This window comes from Petromyzon marinus, chromosome 60 (assembly GCF_048934315.1).
Source record: "Petromyzon marinus isolate PM22_M1 ecotype Great Lakes invasive population chromosome 60, UKy_Petmar_22M1.pri1.0, whole genome shotgun sequence".
NCBI lineage: Eukaryota > Metazoa > Chordata > Hyperoartia > Petromyzontiformes > Petromyzontidae > Petromyzon > Petromyzon marinus.
In genome coordinates this window covers 7,814,736-7,839,533 of record NC_133726.1, presented here as the reverse complement: position 1 = coordinate 7,839,533, position 24,798 = coordinate 7,814,736, and the positions used below count along the sequence as shown (strand labels likewise).

General features: G+C 49.7%; 1 protein-coding gene across 9 annotated transcripts in view; it reads left to right on the top strand.

Moving 5' to 3' along the window:
- The first annotated feature begins 21,735 nt into the window (after positions 1-21,735).
- Positions 21,736-24,798, top strand: part of LOC116955617 (syntaxin-binding protein 5-like) — a 223,376-nt gene continuing 220,313 nt past the window's right edge. For 5 of the 9 annotated variants that reach the window (XM_032976781.2, XM_032976782.2, XM_032976778.2 and 2 more), the window contains exon 1: positions 21,737-22,400. In XM_032976781.2, the coding sequence (XP_032832672.1) occupies positions 22,269-22,400 (132 nt within the window). In that variant the 5' untranslated portion in view covers positions 21,737-22,268. Of the gene's footprint in view, positions 22,401-24,798 lie in introns of all 9 variants that reach the window. The other 4 variants (XM_032976777.2, XM_032976783.2, XM_032976776.2 and 1 more) reach the window with 2 other exon arrangements.

Sequence of the window (24,798 nt, the reverse complement as noted above, 5' to 3'; positions counted from 1 at the left end):
GAGTGGAACTGTGCCTCTTGAGCCTCTCTCTGGCACCAGAGTAGGTATGGCATGGAAGCGGGCCCGAGGTGGCATGGTTCTGGTGACGGTCAGAGAGAGGGTCAAGTAAGGACGTGACAGTCTGGGTGAACCCAAGAGGTCACGTGACCGGGACAGGGTAGCGATGGGGCCCAAAGGTTGGCTTGAGGGACACGTGGTGCTCGGTCGAGAACCTTCTGGTGAGATCCAGAAGGGGGCGTGGCCGGAGCGAGGCCACGCTCGGGAGCATAAAAGGGAGGTCCCGAGAGCAATCGCGTCTGTCTGCTGGAATCAACATGTCGGGGCTACGTCTCTTCGATCCTCGGTCTTCAGTCTTAAGCTTGGCATCGTGAGTCAGGCAGTGTGTTACTGTGACCCGGTTATGTAGTTACCCCGTTGTGGTCTAGTTAACCAATGTACGTTTATGTAGTTACCCTGTTGGGGTGTGAGAATAAAGTTGTTGCCTCCAAGTTAAAGTGTATGCCTCCTTGGAACCCACTACACGAGTACAGTACACCGGTGTGTTGGAGAGCAAATCCAAAATTAGTAAGGTTTGTCACGTAAACAGAACATGCCACTTCGTTACTAGTACAGCACACCGTACTCTGTAATTACTAGTACAGCACACCAGTGTGCGGGATTACTAATTGGCTGTGTCGGGTGGTGGCGGGTTTAATGATCCATTTGTAGGCGAAGCTTTCTTGTACCAAAAAATAAGATGCGCCTAAACAAGTGGGAGCAATAAGTCTGACACGTGTTCGAGGTGTTTCAAATCAAAGTATTTCTTTATTTCTTAGTTGCACAAAAACGAACGTTTTCTAAAGTTATATCTTCGCCTGTTCACGTACTGCATCACGCTGTCGCGCAGTCGAAGACTGTGTCCACTCGCTCCCCGCCCGGCGTTTCTCTTTACGTTTATACTGTAAAACCGGAAGTGATTTCATGGATTCAACCAATGGAGCGTCTAACCACAGGGGGGTTTCTAAACCGTTGGAATATTCCAAATGAAATATAACCAGTCTCAACAAATGTCTAACAGACTAGCGGTTAGTACCCGGCGTTGCCCGGGCGAAAAAGGCAGACACACACATGGACTTACAAACAGACATGGACCCATACACATAGAAACCCACTGACTTACACGCACGCAAACACATATGGACTCACACACACAGACATCGACTTGAGAGACACATGTAGTTACACACACAAAGCGACTCAAACACAGAGTTACACATACATATGGCAGGCTATGTGCACCTTGAGGCCACGTGAAGTGTCGAACACCTGCTGGCAGGAGGTCACGGGGCAGACCCAGATGGCACAGGTCGACTGAGATGACTGGCAGATGCACCACCTGTGCCCTGTACCCTGCTAACTTGCTGTGCTTTAGCCACACGGTGCACCGCTCGTTCTTGTGAGCGTCGCTCCTCCGCCCTCCGTTGTTGTTGGAGGCCGACTGCCTCCAACTGGCCTGTAGCGTCCTTCACGAGGCTCCTCCACAGATACCGACCTTGACACCGCTGGTAGCAGTCATCGACAAGTCCACTCAGCTGCACATCGTCCTGTAGCACATCACTCCATCTCTTCTCTAGTCTGTGCCACGCCCGTTTAGAGACCTCGATCCGGCGGAACAAAAGGTGTTTAGGCATGCGGTGGCTGGGCATGCAGGCTACATGGCCCAGCCAACGCAGCCTTGCCTGGCCATGCAGGCTACATGGCCCAGCCAACGCAGCCTTGCCTGGCGTAGGAGGTCACCAATGGGACTTTGTCCAGATCTTTCAAGTATTTGTGAGCTCATCATACAATCCAGCCTGGTTAAACCCAGGATGGATCGTAGGCAGGTCAGCCTAAATGTTTGTAACCGGCGAAAATGTTGCATTAGGGGGGTCCAAGTTCCGCAAGTGTAGAGAAGGGAGGGAATGACCGTGGGCGAGATGACGTGGAGCTTCGTGCAGAGCGAGAGACCAGGTAGCTTCAACACAGTGTTACACAGCCGATGAAAAGATAATGCCGCTCAACTGATTAAGAGTGAGACCTCTGGTGTTAAACCGGAGCCGATCATGAGTACACTGGGCAGGTATGGGAAACTCTGCACTCTCCACAACTGGCCCATCACCAATTGTGAGTTATGGGGGTGGATTGTCTGATGGTACAAAATACCCAGGCAGGTGTTTAGTTTTGGTGGGGCTGATGGTAAGGCCCCACCTGTTAGTGGCAAGCTCCAGGTTGAGCAGCAGCGCATCCAACTCCTCTTCTGAGTGAGCATTAATTACCAGATCATTGGCATACATAACGTGGTTGACCAATAGGGAGCCATCGATTGACCGCACCCGGGCATCGATGAGTCTCCCATTGTATCTGTACTAGATGTGAATTCTTCCGGTAGAGGCATTGAAGGCTTAACGAAGTACGTGGTCCAAATATATGTAAAAGAATGTGGGAGGCAGTGGACATCCCTGTCGCACCCCAAGATGTACAGGGAGTGGCTCTGAGTCACGGTCACGTAGTTTGATGTGGGGCCGCTCACCATCATGAAGGTCCTTAAGGATCGTGAGCAGAGGGTCAGGGACTCGAAACGTACGAGGAGCAACCCAGAGCCCAGGCCTAATGATGGTATCATAGGCCCTGAGCAAGTGAATAAAGCACACATATGGACTAATACGCACACATGGACCTACAGGCACGCAACGAAATGGACTAACACTGACTTAACATTGAGCCACGCACACACAGCGACGAACACACATGGACTGACACACACACACATTGACTTACACACACACATCGAGTGACACACACACATACATAGACTTATAGACACATTGACCTACACACACATATGGACTTACAGACACACACAGGGACTTACACACACACATGGACCCACGCACACACATCGACTGACAGCCACACATCGACTCACACATACATAGACTCACACACACAGACATGAACTTACACACACACATACATATCGACGCACACACACACATGGACTGTCACACATAGACACATTGCCATACACACATCGACTGACACACATAGACTCCCACACAAACATACATGGACTGACACACGCACATAGAGGCACACAAACATGGACTGAGACACACACATGGACGTACGCACACACACACACATGTACGTACAGACACACACACATGGACTCACACGTACACATGGACCAAAAAACACACACATAGAAAGAAATGTACTTACACTGACTGACATGGAGCGACGCACACGCACACACATTGACTCGCACACACATGGCCGCAGACATGCACATCGACCCACACACACACATGGACTTAGACGCAGGCATTATTACTGTGAAAGAAGTAACTTAATTAAAAAAGAGTAGTTTTCTACACACACACACCACGCACACACATTGACTTACGCACACACATACATGGACTTACGCACACACACCACCTGCTTTCACTACAGCAGTACACACGGCCTGTGATGGTACCTGCTTGAACTACAGCAGTGCAAACCGACTGTGGTGGTTTGTGGTATCACTACAGCAGTGCCTAGTGAGCGTGGTGGAACCTGCTATCACAAAGGCAGTGCATACTGACAGTGGTGGTAGCGGCTATTACAAAAGCAGTGCATACTAACTGTGGTGGTAGCTGCTAAGATACCAGCAGTGCATACTGTGGTGGTACATGGTTTAACAACTGAAGTGCATACTGAATGTGTTGGTACCTGGTATGATTACAGCAGTGCATACAGTGGTGGTACCTGCTTTCCCAGCAACAGTGCATGTATACTGTGGTGTAAGCTATGATTACAGCAGGGCAAGCGACAGTGGTGGTACCTGCTATGAGTAGAGTAGTACATGCTGACTCTATAGCAGTATATATCGACTGTACAGTAGTACATGGTGACTGTATAGCAGTAGATATGGACTCACCAGTAGTACATGCTGACTCTATAGCAGTAGATATCGACTCTATAGTACATGCTGACTGTATAGCAGTATTACTGGACTGTACAGGAGTACATGCTTACTGTATAGCAGTAGATATGGACTGTACAGTAGTGCATGCTGACTGTATAGCAGTATTAATGGACTCTACAGTAGTACATACTGACTTTATTGCAGTAGATATCGACTCTACAGTAGTACATGCTAACTGTATAGCAGTAGATATCGACTCGACAGTAGTACATGCTGACTGTATAGCAGTAGATATCGAATCTACAGTAGTACATGCTGACTGTATAGCAGTAGATATCGACTCTACAGTAGTACATGCTGACTGTATAGCAGTAGATATCGACTCTACAGTAGTACATGCGGACTGTATAGCAGTAGATATCGAATCTACAGTAGTAGATGCTGACTGTATAGCAGTATTTATCGACTCTACAGTAGTACAGGCTAACTCCATAGCAGTATTAATGGACTCTACAGTAGTACATGCTGACTCTATAACAGTATATAGACTGTACAGTAGTACATTCTGACTCTATAGCACTATTTATCGACTCTACATTACTACATGCTGACTGTATAGCAGTGTGTATAGACTCTACAGTAGTACAGGCTAACTCCATAGCAGTATTAATGGACTCTACAGTAGTACATGCTGACTCTATAGCAGTAGATATCGAATCTACAGTAGTAGATGCTGACTGTATAGCAGTATTTATCGACTCTACAGTAGTACAGGCTGACTCCATAGCAGTATTGATGGACTCTACAGTAGTACAGGCTGACTTTATAGCAGTATTTATGGACTCTACAGGAGTACATGCTGACTGTATATCAGTATATTTGGTGACTCTATAGCACAAAGTACTCACGTGACAGAGTGCCGTGGTGTGGCCGTGAGCTCGACTGAACGCGCATCACGTGACAGGGTCCGCCCCCCCTCCCACGCAATTGACGTCAGTTGGTACGGTCCAGCTCGTGCAGTAAGTAAATAATTAAAATAAGAATGGCACTAAATGGCTAATTAAACTAATTTAAAGTTGACGGCTGGGAAAACGGAATAGCCTATACCAAGCAGGGGGCTCGGGGCGTGCCACCCGGCAATTTTTTTCGGACTTGAACCCCACCGTTTGAGAGCCAAATCCCCCGTAAGCGCGCGCACGCGGAGACTTTTATTTATAAGAAATATACATCAAATGTACACACAGAAAGAATACATTCACTTTTTGTCTTATGGCTCTTACACCATTTATATTTACACGATCTAACCCCTCCCCCCCCACCCAAAAAAAAAACAACGATATTTTTGATATTGGTCGCGAAACCAAAAAAAATTGGTAAATATATATTTTTTTAACAGTATCAATTCTGCTCCGACCCTTGGACTAAGCTTGGCCCTCAGGGCCGTCACCACTGCAGCATACTCATTAATTACAGAGATACGGATTGCGAGCTGATACCGTGCACGGTAATTGGGAAGTCCCCACACGTGCACGTGGGGAGGGGAGTTGTGGAGGAGGGGGGGGGTCACCGTTATTGTAACGCGGTGCGCACGCCTTCAATTCGTGACCGCTCCTTGGCCCGTGGTAGTCGGCCACGTGCCTGTGCGCGCTTGGACGATGCAATGGGACGATTCTGCCTGTGTCCTTGTGTGGGTCACAATCCGCCGGTGTGATCACGCTCTCCAGTGTGGCCAACCCCTCTGGTGTGGCCACCCCCTCTGTTGTGGTCACACCCTACGATTTGGTCACACCCTCCGTTGTCGTGACACCCTCCGATGTGCACTCTTTAATGATTTACCACCCCCCTCTTTCCTGCTATCGTCATCAGCATCTTATGTATGGTGTTGAACTTCTTTCGCGCCGTACGTAGCCAACCGTGCTAGTCACGGAGCAGTTTGCGGCAGTGCAGATTTCTCCCGGAGATCAAACGGCACGCGACTCGACTCGGTCCATCCTAATTTAATGACGACTTGGACGCACTTGTCTCGAGATGGTTTTATTTATTTAAGGAGCCACGTGCTCACACTCGAACATGCGGAGACCCCCACTGCAACAGCCCCGAGTCTCCTGTGCATTTCCCTTATATACGGTCCGAGGCCACATTCCCATTTTCGAACCTTCTCGCTGGTTCTAGACCGCTCGCTCTACCAGCAGACTCTACCATCCTCGTCCGTCGCCTGGCCACGCTCCTATTCTCGATCATTCCCCTAGCCACCAGTCCATTCGGATTGCAGGCTGACTCCCCTGTTATTACCTCCCGTGGCCACTAGTCCATTTACACTGCAGGCTGACTCACATGTCATTACTTCCCGTGGCCACTAGTCCAATCACACCGTAGGCTGACTCCCCTGTCATTACCTCCTGTGGCCACTAGTCCACTCACACCGTAGGTAAGACTCCCCTGTCATTTCACTAAGTTCGGCGTGCGTCCTATAATCCGGTAAAGATGCGTTGCACAAGTGTCGCAATGCATCTTACTTTCCAGAGTATCTTTACAATCCAGAGAATACGGTATTAAGAATGTGCACGAGGGTGTGTGTGTGTGGTGCGTGGTGTGTGTGTGTGTTCACTGTAAACAGCTCACTTTGTCATTCCACTGCTGGATGAGAGCCTCTGCACGCCGTGCGGGGCATGAGGGTGTGTTGACCATACTTCACCACGCTGATCAGCGTGGGTTGAAGGCAGGAGAGCTGAGACGTCACAAGAGGACCACAATTAACTTGTTCAGGAAATGCCGATGTGTTTTTTGTTGTTGTTGCAAAACGCACAAAGCGCACGTGCGCTTTACACAACATGTTACACGCATGTTTGTGCCCCGTGCGTGAAACTAAAAGGCTTGAGTCGATGCAGGGACTCGGGTCAAAATTGGGACAGTTGGCCTGTGTAGACAAGAGCCTTGTTGGGAGCGATTGTCCAAGCATGTTCGTCTCCCCGTGGTCGCGTGGATTGTTTCTCCAGGTCCTCCGCTTTTCCCCCCCATTCACATTTAGGATGAACGTCACGCGTTTCGAGGAGGATTTGGCCGCTGCTGTACATTTCCACGTGACGACAAGACACTTCGTTGGGCTATCATTTGTGATGGCCAGGTGGCTTCTGACAAAGAAGCTCATAGCTCCGTGGGCTTTACCTGGTAAAATAAAAACGTAGTTTTGTTCATACATTTTTTTAGTTATTTTCTTGCCTTCCTAATGCTTTGCACTCCTATCGTGTTTTATATTGTTTGCTTGCTGTAACTTTCTGACCCGCCCATACTGGATATCTGTACAAAAAAGAGCTTCATAGCTCATCGGATTCCTACAGCATAAATAAAGGTTCTGATTACGATTCATTGGCTGATGGACTGAATATTTATTTATTTTCGAAGTGGTGAGCCATTTTTTGGCTGATCCCGTCTGTTTATCAACGCGCGCAGATCTCAATGCACTTATCGCCATCAAAGCGCACTCGTTATTTGTGTACCTTAAGCCTCGACCCACGGGTCACCCTCCCGTGCCTTTCACGTCGCCGGCTCCGAGTTCAGCGACGCGGCAAATGCCCGACTCGGTATTGTTGTTGGCGGTGCCACGCGTGACACGAATTGAGTTCAACGTCGACCCCGCAGCCGAATGGGCTATTGGACGTAGCCAGGCGTGAAATGTGAAGGCTGGGTTTGGGGGTCATACACAATGTAAACACATCACGGATGCGCTTGCTTGTCCGCTTGCGTGTGTGCGTCTGTGTGTGTCTTCGTGGGGAGCGGTGAGTGCGGCGGGGTTAGCGCGCAACTCTGCGCTGTGAACTCGCCGAGTTCGATGCCCGGCCACGGTCAACACCCGTGACGATTATCTGAATCGGTGCTGGGCCTCACCTAGGTCGACTCAGCTTCAAATGAGAACCTGGCGCGGTGTGTAGTGAACATCGCCACGAGGGAGACAAAGGCGGCCGGGCGTGGTGCTCGCCACCCAACCCCTCGTGTGCCGTGCCGGCCTTCATAGGTTGCTCGCTAACAGCACTTGCCCCAACAGTCTGTTGAGGCTACACGGGGGATCTTTGTATTTGTGTACACTTCTAAATTCTCACTCTGGCAGTAGTAGGGTGCAGCGTCGTCCGCCACACCTGAGTTCAATTCCCGGCCACGGCTACCGAATGCTGTTAGCGAGCACCTACGATGGCCGGCACGGCACACGAGGGGCATGGTTAGCAAACGCCACTGCTGGTCGTCTTTGTCGACCGCTTTTGTGTCCCCAGTGGCGATGTTTACACACCGCACCAGGTACTCATTTGGGGCTCAGTCGACCTAGGGGAATACAAAACACACACACGCGTATACTCGGCTGCCACTCACAGTGGCAAAGTTAAGTCTCATTTTCCCGAGGATACCACTCTCATATCAATGTAACAGAACAATCCGAGGGATATCCCACCACGTGTATGCAAATAGCATGGCAGTTTATGAGCTTTGGCAATTTATCGTGTAATATCCACAACCGGTCATATCGCTGTTGTTGGGAAAAAACAATCACGGTAATATTCTAGTGCCCCCATCCATCGAGCCTCATTGATTCTGAAGACTAATTTTCGAAAGGATCCCGTGTAGAGTAGCAGACTATATCATTGGACTAAGATGCCGCGTACTCTCTCTCCCTCCTCGGCCACTTGGCTCCTCCCCCCTCTAATATCCCATATAAACATGCGTCTCAGAAATAGCTCTCTTCATACGCTACAGTAATTTTGCTGGAGCAGCCACCTGATGACGGAGGCTTGTGTTGCCTTCGAAACGTCGTGACTTAATTTAGTTGTTTTCATTTTAGTTTTATTTAATTGCATTATTTCTTATTTTTTTAACCTACGGGACTTTACCGAAAGAACCAAAGAGTATGGATCCTTGCGGTCACGAAAACTTCAAATCTAGGACTAAGAACAGGTTTAGCCTTTCATACTTTATTTTTCATACTTTGATACTGGCAAAAACGGTCCAATGATATAGCTGATCATCCCGAGCTATAAATCCACCCTCCCCCTCTCTAACTTATTTAACTGCCCTAACCTTGGCTTCTTTCCCACTTCAGTAAAAACATTTCTTGCTGTGGTTGTCACACCTGATGATGATTGCTTGTGTTGCAATCGAAACGTCGTGGTTTAATTTATGTTTCATGTTTATTTTTTATTTTTATTATTTTTTCACCTACGTGACTTTACCGAAAGATCCAAATAATATGGATCCTTGCAGTCACGAAAACTTCAGATATAGAATTTATCCTCTGATATGTCCCTTGTCTTTGTACTATTCGCCTTTTGGCGTTCTCTGTCTAGGCCACAAGGCTGTCTCTGGCGTAGGCCAATAAGGTTCAAAGACAATGCGTATACAATGATCGGAGCATGTTTGTTTGCATCCTCACCACAAGTACGTGTGGTTAATGCAGACTTTATTCCTCGCAAAGGGTTTATATTTGGTGTTTGAACAGCTAAACACCTAAATTTTGATTTAAAGCTTTCGTGACTGCAGGGATTCATATTCTTGGTTCTTTCGGTAAAGTCACGTAGAAGGGAAACAATAAAATATATTTTGTTTCATATTTTTATTTTTGTTTTATATTTTTATTATTTTATTGTTTCCCTTCTACGTGACTTTACCGAAAGAGCTAAGAATATGAATTACTGCAGTCACGAAAGCTTTAAATCAAAATTTAAAGCTAAACACCTGTTTCATTTACAAAAAGTGTAAAACTAATTCCTATTTTTCATCGTAGCATATTGTATTTGAACAAAGTTTTGCTGGCTGGCTGTCTGGCTAGGTACATAGCTCACTTCGTTGAGCTACCATTTGTGGCCAGGACGTTTCTGAAAAAATCTTTACCTGGTAAAATAAAAAATATAGTTTTGTTTTAGTGATGTGTTTACCTTTTCTATCATTTGCACTGCTATCTTGTTTTGTACTGTTAGTTGTTGTAACGTTCTGACCTGCCACCCCCCCCCCCCTTACTGGACATCTGTAAAAAAAAAGAACAGCTTCATGGCGCATCGGATTCCTCCAGTGTAAATACATATTCTGATTCAAAAAACAAAAGTCCCCTTTCGTGCGCGCGACGCGACCTCGTGTTTCGCTGCGAGCCAGTGGGAGGCGCTGCAGGATTAACGCAGAACAGGGGCATAGTTTCAGACACAGCACCAGCCCCCCCCTCACCACGCCTTCTCGCGAAGACTTTGCTTTCCGAACGTCTCCAGAGCAGTGCCGGATTATCCTAGTCGCAAAAGGAGCTACATATGTAGTAGCTACTGGTGTAGTAACTACTACATATGTAGTAGCTACTGGTGTAGCTGCTACATATGATGCTACGGGCTCCGCACTTTCAAGGGCCCCCTCGCTAAATGCTTTCAAGCTATCAATTCCGGTTCAGTGGTTCTGCACTTGCTCTATATCTATAGTACTATACTGCCTTCAACTTTTGTGAACGACTGGGTATTTAAGGTTAGCGATTTGTCATATTATCTGGCTGTATAGCAAATGAAAAAAATACAATTATTTTACTATGCAAGTAAAAAACGTATGTTTGAATTATGTGTTTTTTTTATATTTAGGGCCCCTTGATAACAAATGCTACAGGCCCCGCACTAGCTTAATCCGGCACTGCTCCAGAATGTATGCTCTTTGTTGTTGTTGTTGTTCAAATCCTGGTTAGCGTTGATTCAGCCCCAACAATTGCCCCAGCTCTGCAGTCTTCTACTTATCGAGGTGTTGTCGGCCAGGTAATGAGCATTCCATTACGGAGGGGTTTCTTAAGCCTTGGGCTACATTGTGCCCAGATGGATGGGTTCATAATTGGTTGGTGCCTCGCAATGGTGATCTGATCCGATTGTGTGTCGTGCTGCCCCCTACGCGCTCGGTTATTTCCACTGGGACGCGCGTTCGGTTGTGACTCGGTGGCACTGGCACACATCGCCACTGGTTTGTGCGTGGAAACAAAAAACATTTCGCAAGATGTTAAAATTGAACTTTGAGAGAAGCAAAAAAAAATAGTCTTCGTCGTCAGCCAAGCAAACGTGTTTCTTCAAAGCCAACAGATCAACGAATCAACCAACCACTATCCTCACCGTGAAATGATCTTCCAAATACTCACCCATCTGTTTCATCGACAAAATCAGCCAATCGTTCAAACATACATCCACTCATCCCAGCTATCCATGCCTACCATCCAAATATCTATCCATACAACCATCCACTGATTGAACACATATCCACCTGCCTAACCCAACTAACCATCCAAACATTCACCCATCCAACCCACCATCCTAATATTCAACAAAGCAATAATTCAGCCAACCAACTTACCACGCTTACCAACAATCCACATCGACCAACTAGAAACAAAAACAATACATTTATCCATCCATCCATCAATTCACTAATCAACCACCCTAACATTCCTCCAAATAACCAATAATATACAAACAAACAACTACCATATCATCATCCTCTCTGGGCAAATGCAATAAGCGGCACCACTCGGTGAGTGTGCACCACACAGTGTAGACAAGAGATGCATCATGGGGCTATCTTTACCGTGGCTGGCACAGGAATGCCAACAAGCGATTAACGAACACAAACCGCAGGAGGATGCGCACCGTCTTAACCACAATGAAGGGGATCGCGGGGGGGGGGGGTGTCATTGTGTTTGTCCTCAGCCACGCAAAGGGTTAATGATGATGCTGACGATTGTCGCAGGGAGGGTGAGCACGATCGCAAACGAGCGCGCGTTCCCGCACCTCCCAATTAGCACGGTTGGCTACGTACGGCGCGGCATAGGTTCAACGTGATACACACATACGCACGTGCGCACAGCAAGCAGGGTTTAGCGTCCGCGCTCTCGCAGTGTTGGGGCACCGCGGTGGCGAGGAGATGTCATTTCCCTCGGCTGTTTACGCGGGAGGCGCGTGGGTTCGATCCCGGACCCTGGCGATGCCTACTATGGTATATTTGGGGTCGGCGTGTTGTTCTGCCTCTCCACGTGGTGATCGCGTGGATTGTTCTCTGGGTCCCTCCCGCTTTGCCCTCCTCGTCCTCCACATTCAGAAAACAAGACGCCTTTAGATTATTTGGCTGCGACTGTAAATCCCCAAATATGATGGTGATGATGATACCAGCCACTTTGATGAGTTATCATCACGTGTGGACTGGTCGCTCAGTGGACATTACCTGGTCAAATAAATGTTTTTTTTTTACGGGACCCTTTTTGTAGCGTTACAAAAACATATTTTACCCTTTCTCGCAAAAGTCTAGGAGGGGGCTAAGATGTTTAAACACCAAATAGACGCACCTATATTACGAGGCATCAAGCAAGCATTGACCAGACGCACTGTACTGTGGCTTCACCCCCACATTTGCCATTGATGAATGATACGGTGGTGGTGATGGTGGTGGTGATGGTGCAGCATCAGGCCCGCTGTTGATGTTGTGACGCGGTTGGACGGTTCCACCGCCGGCGTCTTCGAGAAGGAGGAGGAGGAACGTCAAAGCCAGGGTGAGGAGCTAGGCGGTGTGACGATTTGTGTCCTCGGAGGAGCTAGGCCGTGTGTTGTTCTGGACGTCCGCATTCACTCCACTGTTAGCCAGCGTCCTTCCGATCTGGCTGAGATTCTAGGGTGGCGACACCAGCAGCAGCAGTAGCAGCAGCGCGATCCCAGAAGAGAGGGAGATCGGGACTCGAGTTGGTGTGTACGACGTGGTGATGGGCTGTTGGGCCCGCTGTTGGCCTTAAGTTACCTAGAAAGGGTGTCTCAAATAACAGTCTTCTCCAGTGCGCATGGTTGAGGTTTCCGTGCTTACGAGCCAGCAACCAATCACCTATTGCGTCATTACACGGTTCATGCATGAATGGATGACATCGATTTTTTTTGTCTTTGCTGCAGTTGAAATATGGGTCGCAGAGGGGTTGTTTTAAAATCACGTGGTGCGGAAAAGAGGCAGCCTTACGTTGAGGTTTTTTTTTTGTTACGCACGCCACCTGATGGGAACCAATGTGTTGGCTAAGCGAGTCGACAACAAGAACCCCTCTTGAAAAGGGTGGCGTTCCTCAATGGTTAATCCCTTAGGAAATAAGTAAATACATTAAATAGAACTTCTTCATGAAAAATATAGTTCTGGTTGGGGGGGGGGGGGGTGAGGAATACACAGCATATACTGGACGTCTGTGAAAAAGATATTCGTAGCTTATCGGATTTCTCCAGGATAGAGAAACTCAAATGGCCATGTAAATTGCTCGTTAAAAAATGGGAAACGCAATTTGGGTTGATTTAGAAACTTCCGCAGATTAAATTTTTTCCCCACATTAATACTCATGCGCTATAACAAGAAAAATGGGTTTTTCTCTCCAACAGTAATAATAATAATTCAAATGTGTAATGTGCATTGCATCCTAGGATCCCAATGCACAATGCATGAAAAGCAGGAAACAAAAACAGAACCAGGGGCAACCGACCGTTCCCTCCACTTTTCAAAGTGGAAATTGAATCCGTCGATTGTCCTCAATGCAAGGAGCAAGGCGTTCCCATAAGCTCGTGGTGCCACGCGTGCAAAAAGGCCCCATCGCCAAAATAGAACCCAGCCGGTCTGCCCGGAGACTCGACGGGTTGTCCACCGGCTCGGCCGTCGACTCCACTGGCCTTCAGGAACCAAAAAGCTCTCCACCACCACCCCCCCCCCCCAAATTAAAGACAGCGTCGGCTCAGTTAAGTCATCGTGACCTCATCATCAGCGGCGGTGAGAATGAGACACGCGCGAAAGTTCCACCCCGGCGGACGGAAACAAATAAATCCATCCACCAGCATGTATCGCCGCCAGCAGCATCACCTTTCATTGTTGTAGTAGTTGGTGGTCGTAGTAAGTAATTTTTGTTACTAGTAAAGTTAAAATTGATCAGCTTCGTCTCCCACCCTCTACCGCTTGTCTGTATCGACGCGTTGCCGCAATTGCCCCTGCTCCTGCCATCGCTGTGGCTTTTTTTCCCCCTCTCCATAATTTGCTTATGTAACACGCATCGCGTTGCGGAAGGCTGTAAATGTTGGGGTCGTTGCTATGCGACGAAGAGCGAGTTACCCTGGACCGCTGTCTCAATTCAGCGTGAAACGCGAGAGAGAGAGAGAGAGTCAGCTGTTCCGCCAGGTGCTGTCCTATGGTGGTACGTTGGGGCGCTGTACACACAATGGGATACAACTACTACTACTACTACACCCATGCACAGTACTGCGCACCTCCTACGAGCACGGTTTGTTGTACGTACGGTGCGAAAGAAGTTAAACCTACACACATTGGCGAAGGTTCGGGTCGTGAGGAGTATCGACGTTGGAGCATAATACAGCACAACAATTGTTTGTTCTTACTGTCGCCGCTGATTTCTGCTGACCACGTAGCTCCCTTCCCCGTGGCAGGCCCCAAGCAAGCCATGCCACCTTAAGCTACTTGGAGGCCCTAAACTTTTGCTTGGCATCCTTACGCCTGGCACACCCCCACCCCCATGCTGATGTCGGAGCACCTAGTGGCAACTTCCGGAGGGGCTTGGCTTCGAATCCACGTTTTCAGACACTTCTGATCAATCCTGGTTCTCACGTGCGCAGTGAGTTTCCTTGTCTCAGCCTGGCCCCACACCTCCACCCATGGATGCAGGAGAAAACAACAACAATAACAACAACGACCCAGTTTAACGCTTAGGCTTTCGCGACCAATATCGTCCATAATATCATCCGCAAATCTGTCTATCCGCCCGATGAAGCTCGTGGTAATTACTGGCGAAACGTCGTACTCAGATTGTAAATGTTGTGGATTTGCTCTCCAACACAGCGGTGGTGCAAAACTGGTAACGAATTGGCATGTTCTGATTACGTGACAAACCTTACTAGTTGGCTGTGTCGGGTGGTGGCGGGTTTAATGTCACAGTTATATATTTACGTGATATAACCCAAAAAAAAATCTGTATTATGATCAAAAACCCATTCGATGACACTATGGACCACGATTTTCCTTTCTGGGTAGTAAGTGTTATTTTCTAATTGCTTGTGCCTCAAAAATATGAAAAATGGCTATTATTCCCCACAAACTTTGCTTTTGTGACCAGGACTTTATGTGAAGAAATGACACACATACACACCATGTTTTCTCATTGAAAATAGGTAAATTTCAAAATATCACTGTGTTACAAATTAGCTCCAGGCTGTGTTACAACTCTAGCTCCAGGCGTGTTACAACTCTAGCTTCAGGCTGTGTTACAACTCTAGCTCCAGGCTGTATGTTACAACTCTAGCTCCAGGCTGTGTTATAACTCTAGCTCCAGGCTGTGTGTTACAACTCTAGCTCCAGGCTGTGTTACAACTCTAGCTCCAGGCTGTATGTTACAACTCTAGCTCCAGGCTGTGTTACAACTCTAGCTCCACGCTGTGTTACAACTCTAGCTCTAGGCTGTGTTACAACTCTAGCTCCAGGCTGTGTTACAACTCTAGCTCCAGGCTGTGTGTTACAACTCTAGCTCCAGGCTGTGTTACAACTCTAGCTCCAGGCTGTGTTACAACTCTAGCTCCAGGCTGTATGTTACAACTCTAGCTGCAGGCTGTGTTATAACTCTAGCTCCAGGCTGTGTGTTACAACTCTAGCTCCAGGCTGTGTTACAACTGTAGCTCTAGGCTGTGTGTTACAACTCTAGCTCCAGGCTGTATGTTACAACTCTAGCTCTAGGCTGTGTGTTACAACTCTAGCTCTAGGCTGTGTTACAAGTCTAGCTCCAGGCTGGCTGGCTAGCTGGCTGTACAAATTGGTGGTGGTTGCTCTACACGGCCAATGGGCGCGAGGTGTTCCTCCACCCGTCAGTCACTAGGCACCGTCCCGAGGCTCTCGGCTGACGGATCCACGTCGATCTAATGAATCGATCTAACTTCTACACCGATATCTGACCCGTTTCTCACTCCTGGGCAATACTCCGAATATGTATTCATTCTGGAGGAATCCGATGAGCTATACAACTAATTTTCACGGATGTCCAGTAGAGTCGGGTAAGAACGTTACAACAACAAACAGTACAAACACACGATAGTCGTGCAAAGTACAAGAAAGGTTCACAAATCACACAAACAAACACAACACTAAACCATCCCCATCCTACCAGACAAAGTCCACGGAGGTATTAACTTATTTTCAGAAGCGACCTGGCCACAAATGATAGCTCAACAAAGTGGCCCATCATTTGGACATTTATAGCAGCAAAATAGTCTAAATTATCCCAAATGCATGATTCTAAATGTGGAGGGAAAAAACAGAGGACCCGGATAAAAAAAAAACATCCACGCGACCTCGGTGAGAGACAAAAGCAAACTTTAAATATATAAGCCGGCAGACTCTGGGTTGCTTCTCTACCGGAAAGACAAGTTCACATTCGCATGACATGAATTAATTAATGTGAAACGTTTTTGTTGTTGTAAAAACGGTATCGTGTATACACGTGTCGCCGCTGATCGTACGGATGTTTTTTTTACGTTGCGTTCTAGGCGTTCGCAGCAGCGACGGGTCGTGAGATACTGGACATCTGTGAAAAAGAGCTTTATAGCTCATCGGATTCCTCCAGTAGCGATTCATATTCTCATTCTGAGACGGGCCAATGTAAATATCCCATGACATTGTCGGGAGGATGGGGGCAAAAAGTCCAAGTTTGGACCGAATACAATTTAGGGCCATTCTCAATCTACTGCTAGATGAAGGCCATCCGCGCGTTGTGTGGGTCGCGGGGGGGGGGGGGGGTGGCGGTTGTCCATACTTCACCACGCTGATCACCGCAAGTAATTGGTGAAGGAGGTGTCTGAATTCAGACAATTTTCTTGCCACTTTTAAATGTCACGTGAAAAGGAAGGAGAAAATACATATTAATTGCGATAATAGATACGACGTTAACTTGAAGAATAAACAATTGAAATGCTTTAATTCCAGCGTTAAAGTAAATATAACAACCCTATGTGTCCTGACTTTTGGGCCACCCTGTATATATATAAAATTATACATGTACAGCACAGGTTTGACACATTCATTTCAATGGATGAGGGTATCAACAACAGAAGTGGATCATTTGAGTCCACGGACTAACTCGCAATAGCATTAACCCTTCACAGTAACACGGATGTTACTAGTTCTAGGATGATATTGTACATGCTTGCACAACGAATGCGAATGAGTTATCAACGAAATACAATCGTGGCTAACGTTTCAAGCAACTGCCCTCTTTCGAAGCAGAGGCGAGTGGTTACCGCACTGCGCTATTACCCGAGTTCAATTCCCGACCAGGGTGTGATGTCTAAACTCATTTTGGCCGCACTCCTACCCACTCCCTTCATCTACCCGCACTGGCCATGGTGGTGAAGTATGGACAAATGACCACCCCCCCCCCCACCCCCATGACTGACACGGCGTGGGGCGGCATTCTTCCAGGGGGGCTGGACACAATAATATGGATTTTCAAAATAGCAATGGACCGATACCTTGCCGGTAAATGTTGGTAAATATTGTAATTGTCATATACTGTATATATTTTACGTGTTTTTAAACACACATATCGCTATTGTTTGTACATGCGCCCAGGACCAGCTATGACGAATCCCCATTGCCCGAAACGTCGTCCTCTTATACATTTCCCTATTGAGGGCCACAGTGTTACAGACGACGTGTCGAGGTTGTCGGGTTTACCTGTGCATCACCACTGCCAGCGCAGCAGGAGCATCACCGGATACAACTCCTTGGATTTCATGCGCGTTTCCGCGATGATCGTTTTCTTTCGTATGGATTAACAGCACAGCCATTTATCAAGGTTTTGTCACGTAAACAGAACGTGCCAATCCGTCACGTGGACAGCAACACCGTTCTTGTGTTGGAGAGCCAAGACACAACATTTACAACCTGAGTACGGCGTTGAAGCTCGTTGTCATAACTGACGAAACGTCGGACTCAGATTGTAAATGTTGTGGCTTGGCTCTCCAAAACACAACCGGTGTTGCTGTACCAGTGACGAATTGGCCACGTTCTGTTTACGTGACAACCCTTACTCATTGGCTGTGTCGGGTGGTGGCGGGTTTAACGACACATTTATATATTTACGCATGGCTTCGCTTGTCGGTCGGCACCACCTTGAGGTGGCTTCACTCGAGTCGTCCCACTTTGATCACGTGAAGTTGTGATCAGCCCCGATGTAAGCGAGCGGTGTGGGTTTTACGACACGATCCACCCTTTACTGGTCGTATCAATGCACGGCGACCGCTACGGCGTTGCTGCTTAACCGTGCTCCCGACTTGAGCGAACGCACTGTGCGTTGAACTTCGTTCGCACCGTACGCAGGCAACCGTGCCGATCGCAGGGGCCGGGGCGAAGGAACGACTTCCCTTCCTGGCCGGGCACATGGGACGCAAACGCAGTGCAGCCGCTGTCGACAAGTCGTTGTAAGTGAGCATCGACGAGACGTGTCTGTATATGTCGATACAAATACACACACACGGTGTATATCAACAACCATGTAGTGTCGTTACCTTGTTTAAAGGGGGGGGGGCATGGGTGGTATGGGGGGGGGGTCACGACACAATCAATGCTAAACAAACTTTAAACAGATGTCAAACGCTAAGTAAACACAGTGAGTAACGACACGACGTGCGTGTCTCTGTGGCGTCTCTCTCTCTTCTCTCTCACCCATTCTGTGTCTCAGGCAATGTCGTGCTGGTGGTGCTGGTGGTGCTGGGGGCGGTGGTGGTGCTGGTGTTGTTGGGGTGCTGGTGGTGGTGCTGGTGGTGCTGGTGGTCCTGGTGCTGGTGGTGCTGGTGGTGCTGGGAGCGGTGGTGGTGCTGGTGGTGGTGGTGCTGGTGGTGCTGGGAGCGGTGGTGGTACTGGTGTTGTTGGGTGCTGGTGGTGGTGCTGGTGGTGCTGGTGGTGCTGGTGGTGGTGGTGGTGCTGGTGGCGGTGGGAGTGGTGGTAGTGCTGGGGGCGGTGGTGCTGGTGTTGTTGGGTGCTGGTGCTGGTGGTGGCGGTGCTGGTGGTGCTGGGAGCGGTGGTGGTGCTGGTGGTGCTGGTGGCGGTGGGAGTGGTGGTGCAGCGGTTAGCGCTACGCTGCGCTACGAACCCGGTGACCTCATTTTTGATTCCCGTTCACTACGGCCACCAACACCCAGTGACGATTTTCTGAAACGGTCCTGGGCCTCCCCTAGCTGTTATTTATGTAGTTTATTGTAAAAATTCGGTCACTGTTACGTTGCAATTATGGCTTTATTTTTTGGTGATTTCGAAAACGTGTTTTGGTTTAGACATGTGTGTTTTATTGTAGTACAAAGTTAGACTGATGGCCTTAATCTAAGTTTTCTTGTGGTTGTTGTTGTTTGACTTGCATTCCACTGGGATTTTTTGCACACAGCGTTGGTGTACGGTGCTTTTTTCGGGAATATTTTACTGTTTTTTTCATGGATATTCTGTTTGCACAGTCACATAATCACTTTAAGATGTTTTCTTGTTCGTGTTTTTGTTTGTTGTGGTTGCACCCGATTCAAGAGCCGAATGGCTCACAGGGCTATACCAAAATAAAGAAACTGAAACTGAAAACTAGCTCGACTCAGCCTCAAATGAGTACCTGGTGCGGTGTGTAAACATCGCGACTGGGGAGACAAAGGCGGTCGGGCGTGATGCTGCCACCCCGTCGCGTGCGGTGCCGGCCTTCATAGTTGCTCCTCGCTAACAGTACTTGCCCCAGCAGTATACTAAGGCTATACGGTGGATCTTTGTCTTTGTGGTGATGATGCCATAGCTGCCATTGTACCGTGTTTGTTAAGCCTTTATCCAATCAAAATGCTCTGCTTCGCCTACAGCATCGGTGATGAACCTTTTACTGCAGCCTGCCAAACCTCTTTGCTTCTCAATCGTAAAAAAATGTAGAATGTTAATAACTACGTGGGGTTTAATGAAACTAAGTAAGTTGTAACTTACGTGCCCGTGCTTCCGTCGGTGTTTTCGATGATTTACCTTCTAAAACAAATCAGGGGCAGTCTATAAATGACGTCACGCACCTAGGGGGGGGGGGTCAGACATTTGTGACGATGTGTGACGACGGAGCGGGGGGGTGAGAAATATGACGTCACATCAAAATGCGCAACTTTAAATTAATATAAACAACACGTTCTACTTAATTAAATAGACTTTTTAATAAATGTTTTCTCCTACAACATCAGAGTGCAGCGGCACATTAAATACGCATTACAATGACAATAGTTTAAAGCGATTTGAAGCATGTTTTATATTTTTCGGGGGTTTGGGGGGGCAGAGCTTTGTGACGTCATATTAGAGTGGGGGTCTGACTTTTTGTAACGCCGTGTGACGAGGGGGGGGGGGGGGTCAAAAATCGTCCGAAATCGCGTGACGTCATTTATGGACGGCCCCTTAGTCTGGCCCTGCGTCGCGTCTCGCACCCCCCAGAAAGGGCATCTCGCACCCCCAGGGGGTGCAGGGTGCACCACAGGTTCAGAAGAACCACTGCCCGACACCATTTGTTAAAGGGGCAGCCTGATCTGTCAGTTTTGTGGGGGGGGGGGGATGGTGGAGGGGTGGAGGGACTCAGCCCCCCCCCCGTCCCCCGTAGCCCCCCCCCCTGCTCCACAATTGCTTTCCTGCTCACGCCACTGCTGGCTGAATGCTCATCCGCCATAGGGGTCATGAGCCGAGTTGTATTTTGTTTGCTCTTCCCACGCTGGAATTAGGGTCACAAACTCTGACTGAAGATATTCCGGGAGATATCAGCGAATTATGATTATTTGTACTCGATTAATTTTCTGTGAAAACAAATCTCCCGGGATTCCTTTCAATCGTCACCGGGAAATCGATGCCATATCCCCGTCGATTCTCCCGGTCAATCCGGGACGGTTGGCAACCCGACTTGGAAGAGGTGGGCTTGCCCACACCCTGTCCCATCGCTACGCGACCATGGGCCAACAGAGTAAATGTGGCATAAGTACCCAGCTATATTGGGCATATTAAAAAATAATAGAGCTCCATAGCACAGCGGATTCCTCCGATATAAATACATATTTTGATTCTGATTCTGGGTGCTGAGTGAAGAGAGGCAGTGAGCGGTAGGTGGCTATACAGTACACGCCTCGCCCCATCGCTTCAACTGCCGCGCCGGGCGAACGGTCGCCACCAGCGACAACGACCGTGGCGATCACGGGCAGCTGTCTGCGGGCGTTGGCATGAGCTGCTGAACGTGTTTGCCATCATACGCAAGGACGGAATCGAATGCACAACACCGCGCGCGCGCGCGCCTCTCTGCTCCTTCACGTCGACGTCGTCTCAAGGAGGAAGAGAGCTCGAGAGAAAGAGAGAGAGAGCGCTGCGTCTCGTGTTGCTAGAGGGACCTCGCTGTGTTAGTCTTGCCAGCAGGGGAGGGCGGGAGAAGGGGGTGGCGATGATTGCGATGCATCAGTTCCAATCGAGGAGTAATGAGCAGACCCCGCTCTCGACATGTGCCATCCGTCCGCTGAACGTGTTCGAACGCCATCGTCACCGTCATCCGCAAGACGCAGCCGGTGCAGAGCGCGCACCCGTGGTGGCAATGCGCATAACACGAGGGAGATCAACCCCCCTCCTCCTCCCTCCTCCTCCTCTTCGTCTCTCGCAGTGGTGTGGGGTGGTGAGGTGGTGGGGGCCCAGCTCGACCCATTGCTACCCAATTGGGGGGGGGGGGATGAAGGGGATGGGTTTTGCGGATGACGAGCGAGGCGTGCGGTTTGGTTGAACAACCCACCGCTCTCCCTCCCTCCCTCTCCCTCTCTCTCTCGCGCCCAGCGTGCACGGCATAAAGCGAGCGCGACAGAGGCGCCGGAGCGACACGGCGAGAGGGGAAAGGGAGGGAGGCGGACGGGCTGGGAAGTGCTCAGGGAGAGAGAACGGAGCGCACTGCTCGCCTTTGACGCGCGCGAGCGGGGTTAGAGAGACAGAGAAAGAGGGGCGAGACGAGCACGGACGGTCATCTCGCGCGTTCGTCTTCCGTGCGCGTGTTACTACTACAAGGGAGAGGCGAATAGCTTACAAGAGAGGAAGCGGAGGGGAGAGGAGGAGTAGGAGGGACGGCACTTGCCACGCTCCGATGTAGTCGAATTAAAAGGGGAATTGCTTGTTTATTTATCCCACCCCCTCCCCCCTTTTAAATATCCTCGGAACCCTCCACAGTCCCCCCCCCCCCACATAAAGAGAAAAACGGGTTCAAAATTATTGCGGCCGACGGCGAATCTCTCTTGCGCCCCGCCGCCCGCTCTTCGCCGTTGTCGCCATGAAGCGCTTCACGGACAATTTCCGCAAGGTGCTGGACGGCCTCACCACGCCGGGAGCCCCGCAGAGCCCCAGCAAGCCCGAGAGCGAGATCGCGGAGAGCCTCGCCTCCGAACACTTCCAAGTATCAAAGGTGAACGATAACGCGAGACACACACACACGCGTACACGCGTACACACACGCGTACACACACACGTACACACACACACGCGCGTACACACGCATTTGTATATACTGACAAAGACAACGATCACCCCATGTAGCCTTTAGCAGACTGTTGGGTGCAGCTGCTGTTCGCGAGTAGCACTTACGAAGGCCGGCACGGCACACGAATGGATGGGTGACCCACCACCACGCCCGGCCGCCTTTGTCTCCCCTAGTGGCGATGTTTTCTTTTAAACACTGCACCAGGTACTCATTTGAGGCCGAGTCGACCTAGGGGAAGGCCAGAACCGGTTCAGATTAATCGCCAGCGGTGTTGGTTGGCCGTGAGCGGGAATCAAACTCGTCTCGCCGGGGTTGCAGTGCAGCGCGCTGACCGCTTGCGCCACCGCTCTCCCGTGCACGCGCGCGCGAAGACGCACGCGCACCTCAATGCCGCAAGCCCCATACGAGTAACGCTCATTCACAGCCGAGTAGAGTTCTAAGAGCAAGTAAGTAAAACAGAAATTATCACGAATTATTTGGGTGGTGCTGCTGCTGCGTTGGCAGGGGTGGTGCACAAAGCACAAATAACAACAAAAATCACTCAACACGCTCACCAATAATTAGGCCCGTGCGTAGCCTTCGCAGGGAAACTATCAACATATAAAATAGGCGACGATGTTTTGTTTTGGTTGAAAAATTATAATCGCAAATAATCATGGAGAGACTGCGCTCTGGCAATCCGCTCCTGGACGATGGGGAGGGAGCAGTCTTTGACCACGCCGGCCACAAGCGATTTGGATAAGATGGCTTGGCGCCACGGATCTTTGGCCGTGCTCGGGGGAATTGAACTCGGATTCGTCCGGATTCTCAGCATCGCATTGCGCTAACCGCTGCGCCACAGTTCCCCCACACCCGCCCGAGGACGGGCGGAACCAATGAACTCGCATCAAAGTGCCGTATCGTGCCACATTGTTTTTATTTTTGGTTTATTCGCCAACGACACGAAAAAAAACGAAACGTAATTTCGAGGACAATTGAAGTGGCCGGGCAGCGCGCGCCCGAGGTGGCGAGGATTTGTGCGGAGCTCGCGGCGGTGGCCCTCGCCAAGCCGTGCCCTGCATCACGGCGCAGATACTTGACGCACAGACACAGACACAAAACAAAGATCCCCCGTATAGCCTAAACTGACTGTAGGGGCAAGAGCTGTTAGCGAGCACCTATGAAGGCCCGAACGGTACACGAGGGGGTGGGTGGCCAGCACCATGCCCGACCGCCTTTATCTCCTTAGTGGCAATGTTTACACACCGCACCAGGTACTCATTTGAGGCTGAGTCGACCTAGGGGAGGGCCGGGACCGGTTCAAATAATCGTCACTGGTGTTGGCCGTGAGCGGGAATCGAACCCGGGTCGCCAGGCTCATAGCGCAGCGAGCTAACCGCTACACTATCGCTCCCCACATACAGACACACACACAGACACACACACAGTCACACACACAGTCACGCACACAGTCACACACACACACACAGACACACACAGTCACACGCAACAACAACAACCGCTATTCGCCACTAAGTGACGGTGACGTCACCACGACGCTTGTGCCAGGATATGTGCACCCTGAGGCCACGTGAAGTGTCGAACGCCCGCTGGCAGGAGGTCACGGGGCAGACCCAGGTGCCACGGGTCGACTGACTGAGATGACTGGCTGATGCACCACCTGTGCCCCCTACTGTGGCAACCTGCTGTGCTTAGCCACCCGGCGCTCCGCTCGTTGTTGTGAGCGTCGCTCCTCCGCCCTCCGTTGTTGTTGTTGGAGGGCGACTGCCTCCAGCTGCCCAGTAGCGTCCTTCACGAGCCTCCTCCACAGAGGCCGATCTTGACACCGCTGGTACCAGTCATCGGCAAGTCCACTCAGCTCCACGTCCTCCTGTACCACATCACTCCATCTCTTCTCTAGCCCGTGCCGCGCCCGCTTAGCCCCCTCGATCCGACCGAACAAAAGCTGTTTCGGCATTCGGTGGCTGGGCATGCGGGCTACATGACCCAGCCATCGCAGCCTTGCCTGCCGGAGGAGCTCACCGATGGGACCTTGCCCAGATCTTTCAAGGATTTGTGAGCTCCTCACACAATCCAGCCTGCAGGTTAAACCCACACAGACACACACACAGGCACACACACACACACGCAGGTTCTACTCTCCCGTATTTTTAGCGTGATCGCCACGACGAAGGCACGCGGAGCGCCATTCGATTAGTCGCCGTCGCCAACACTGCGCCTTCGATGAGCCCGTACCGCGGACAGCAGCTGCTCGTCAGTTGAACAGCCGTTAATAGGTGATCCTTAGCAAAAGCGAAATATCGACGTTTCGGCCGACTGACCT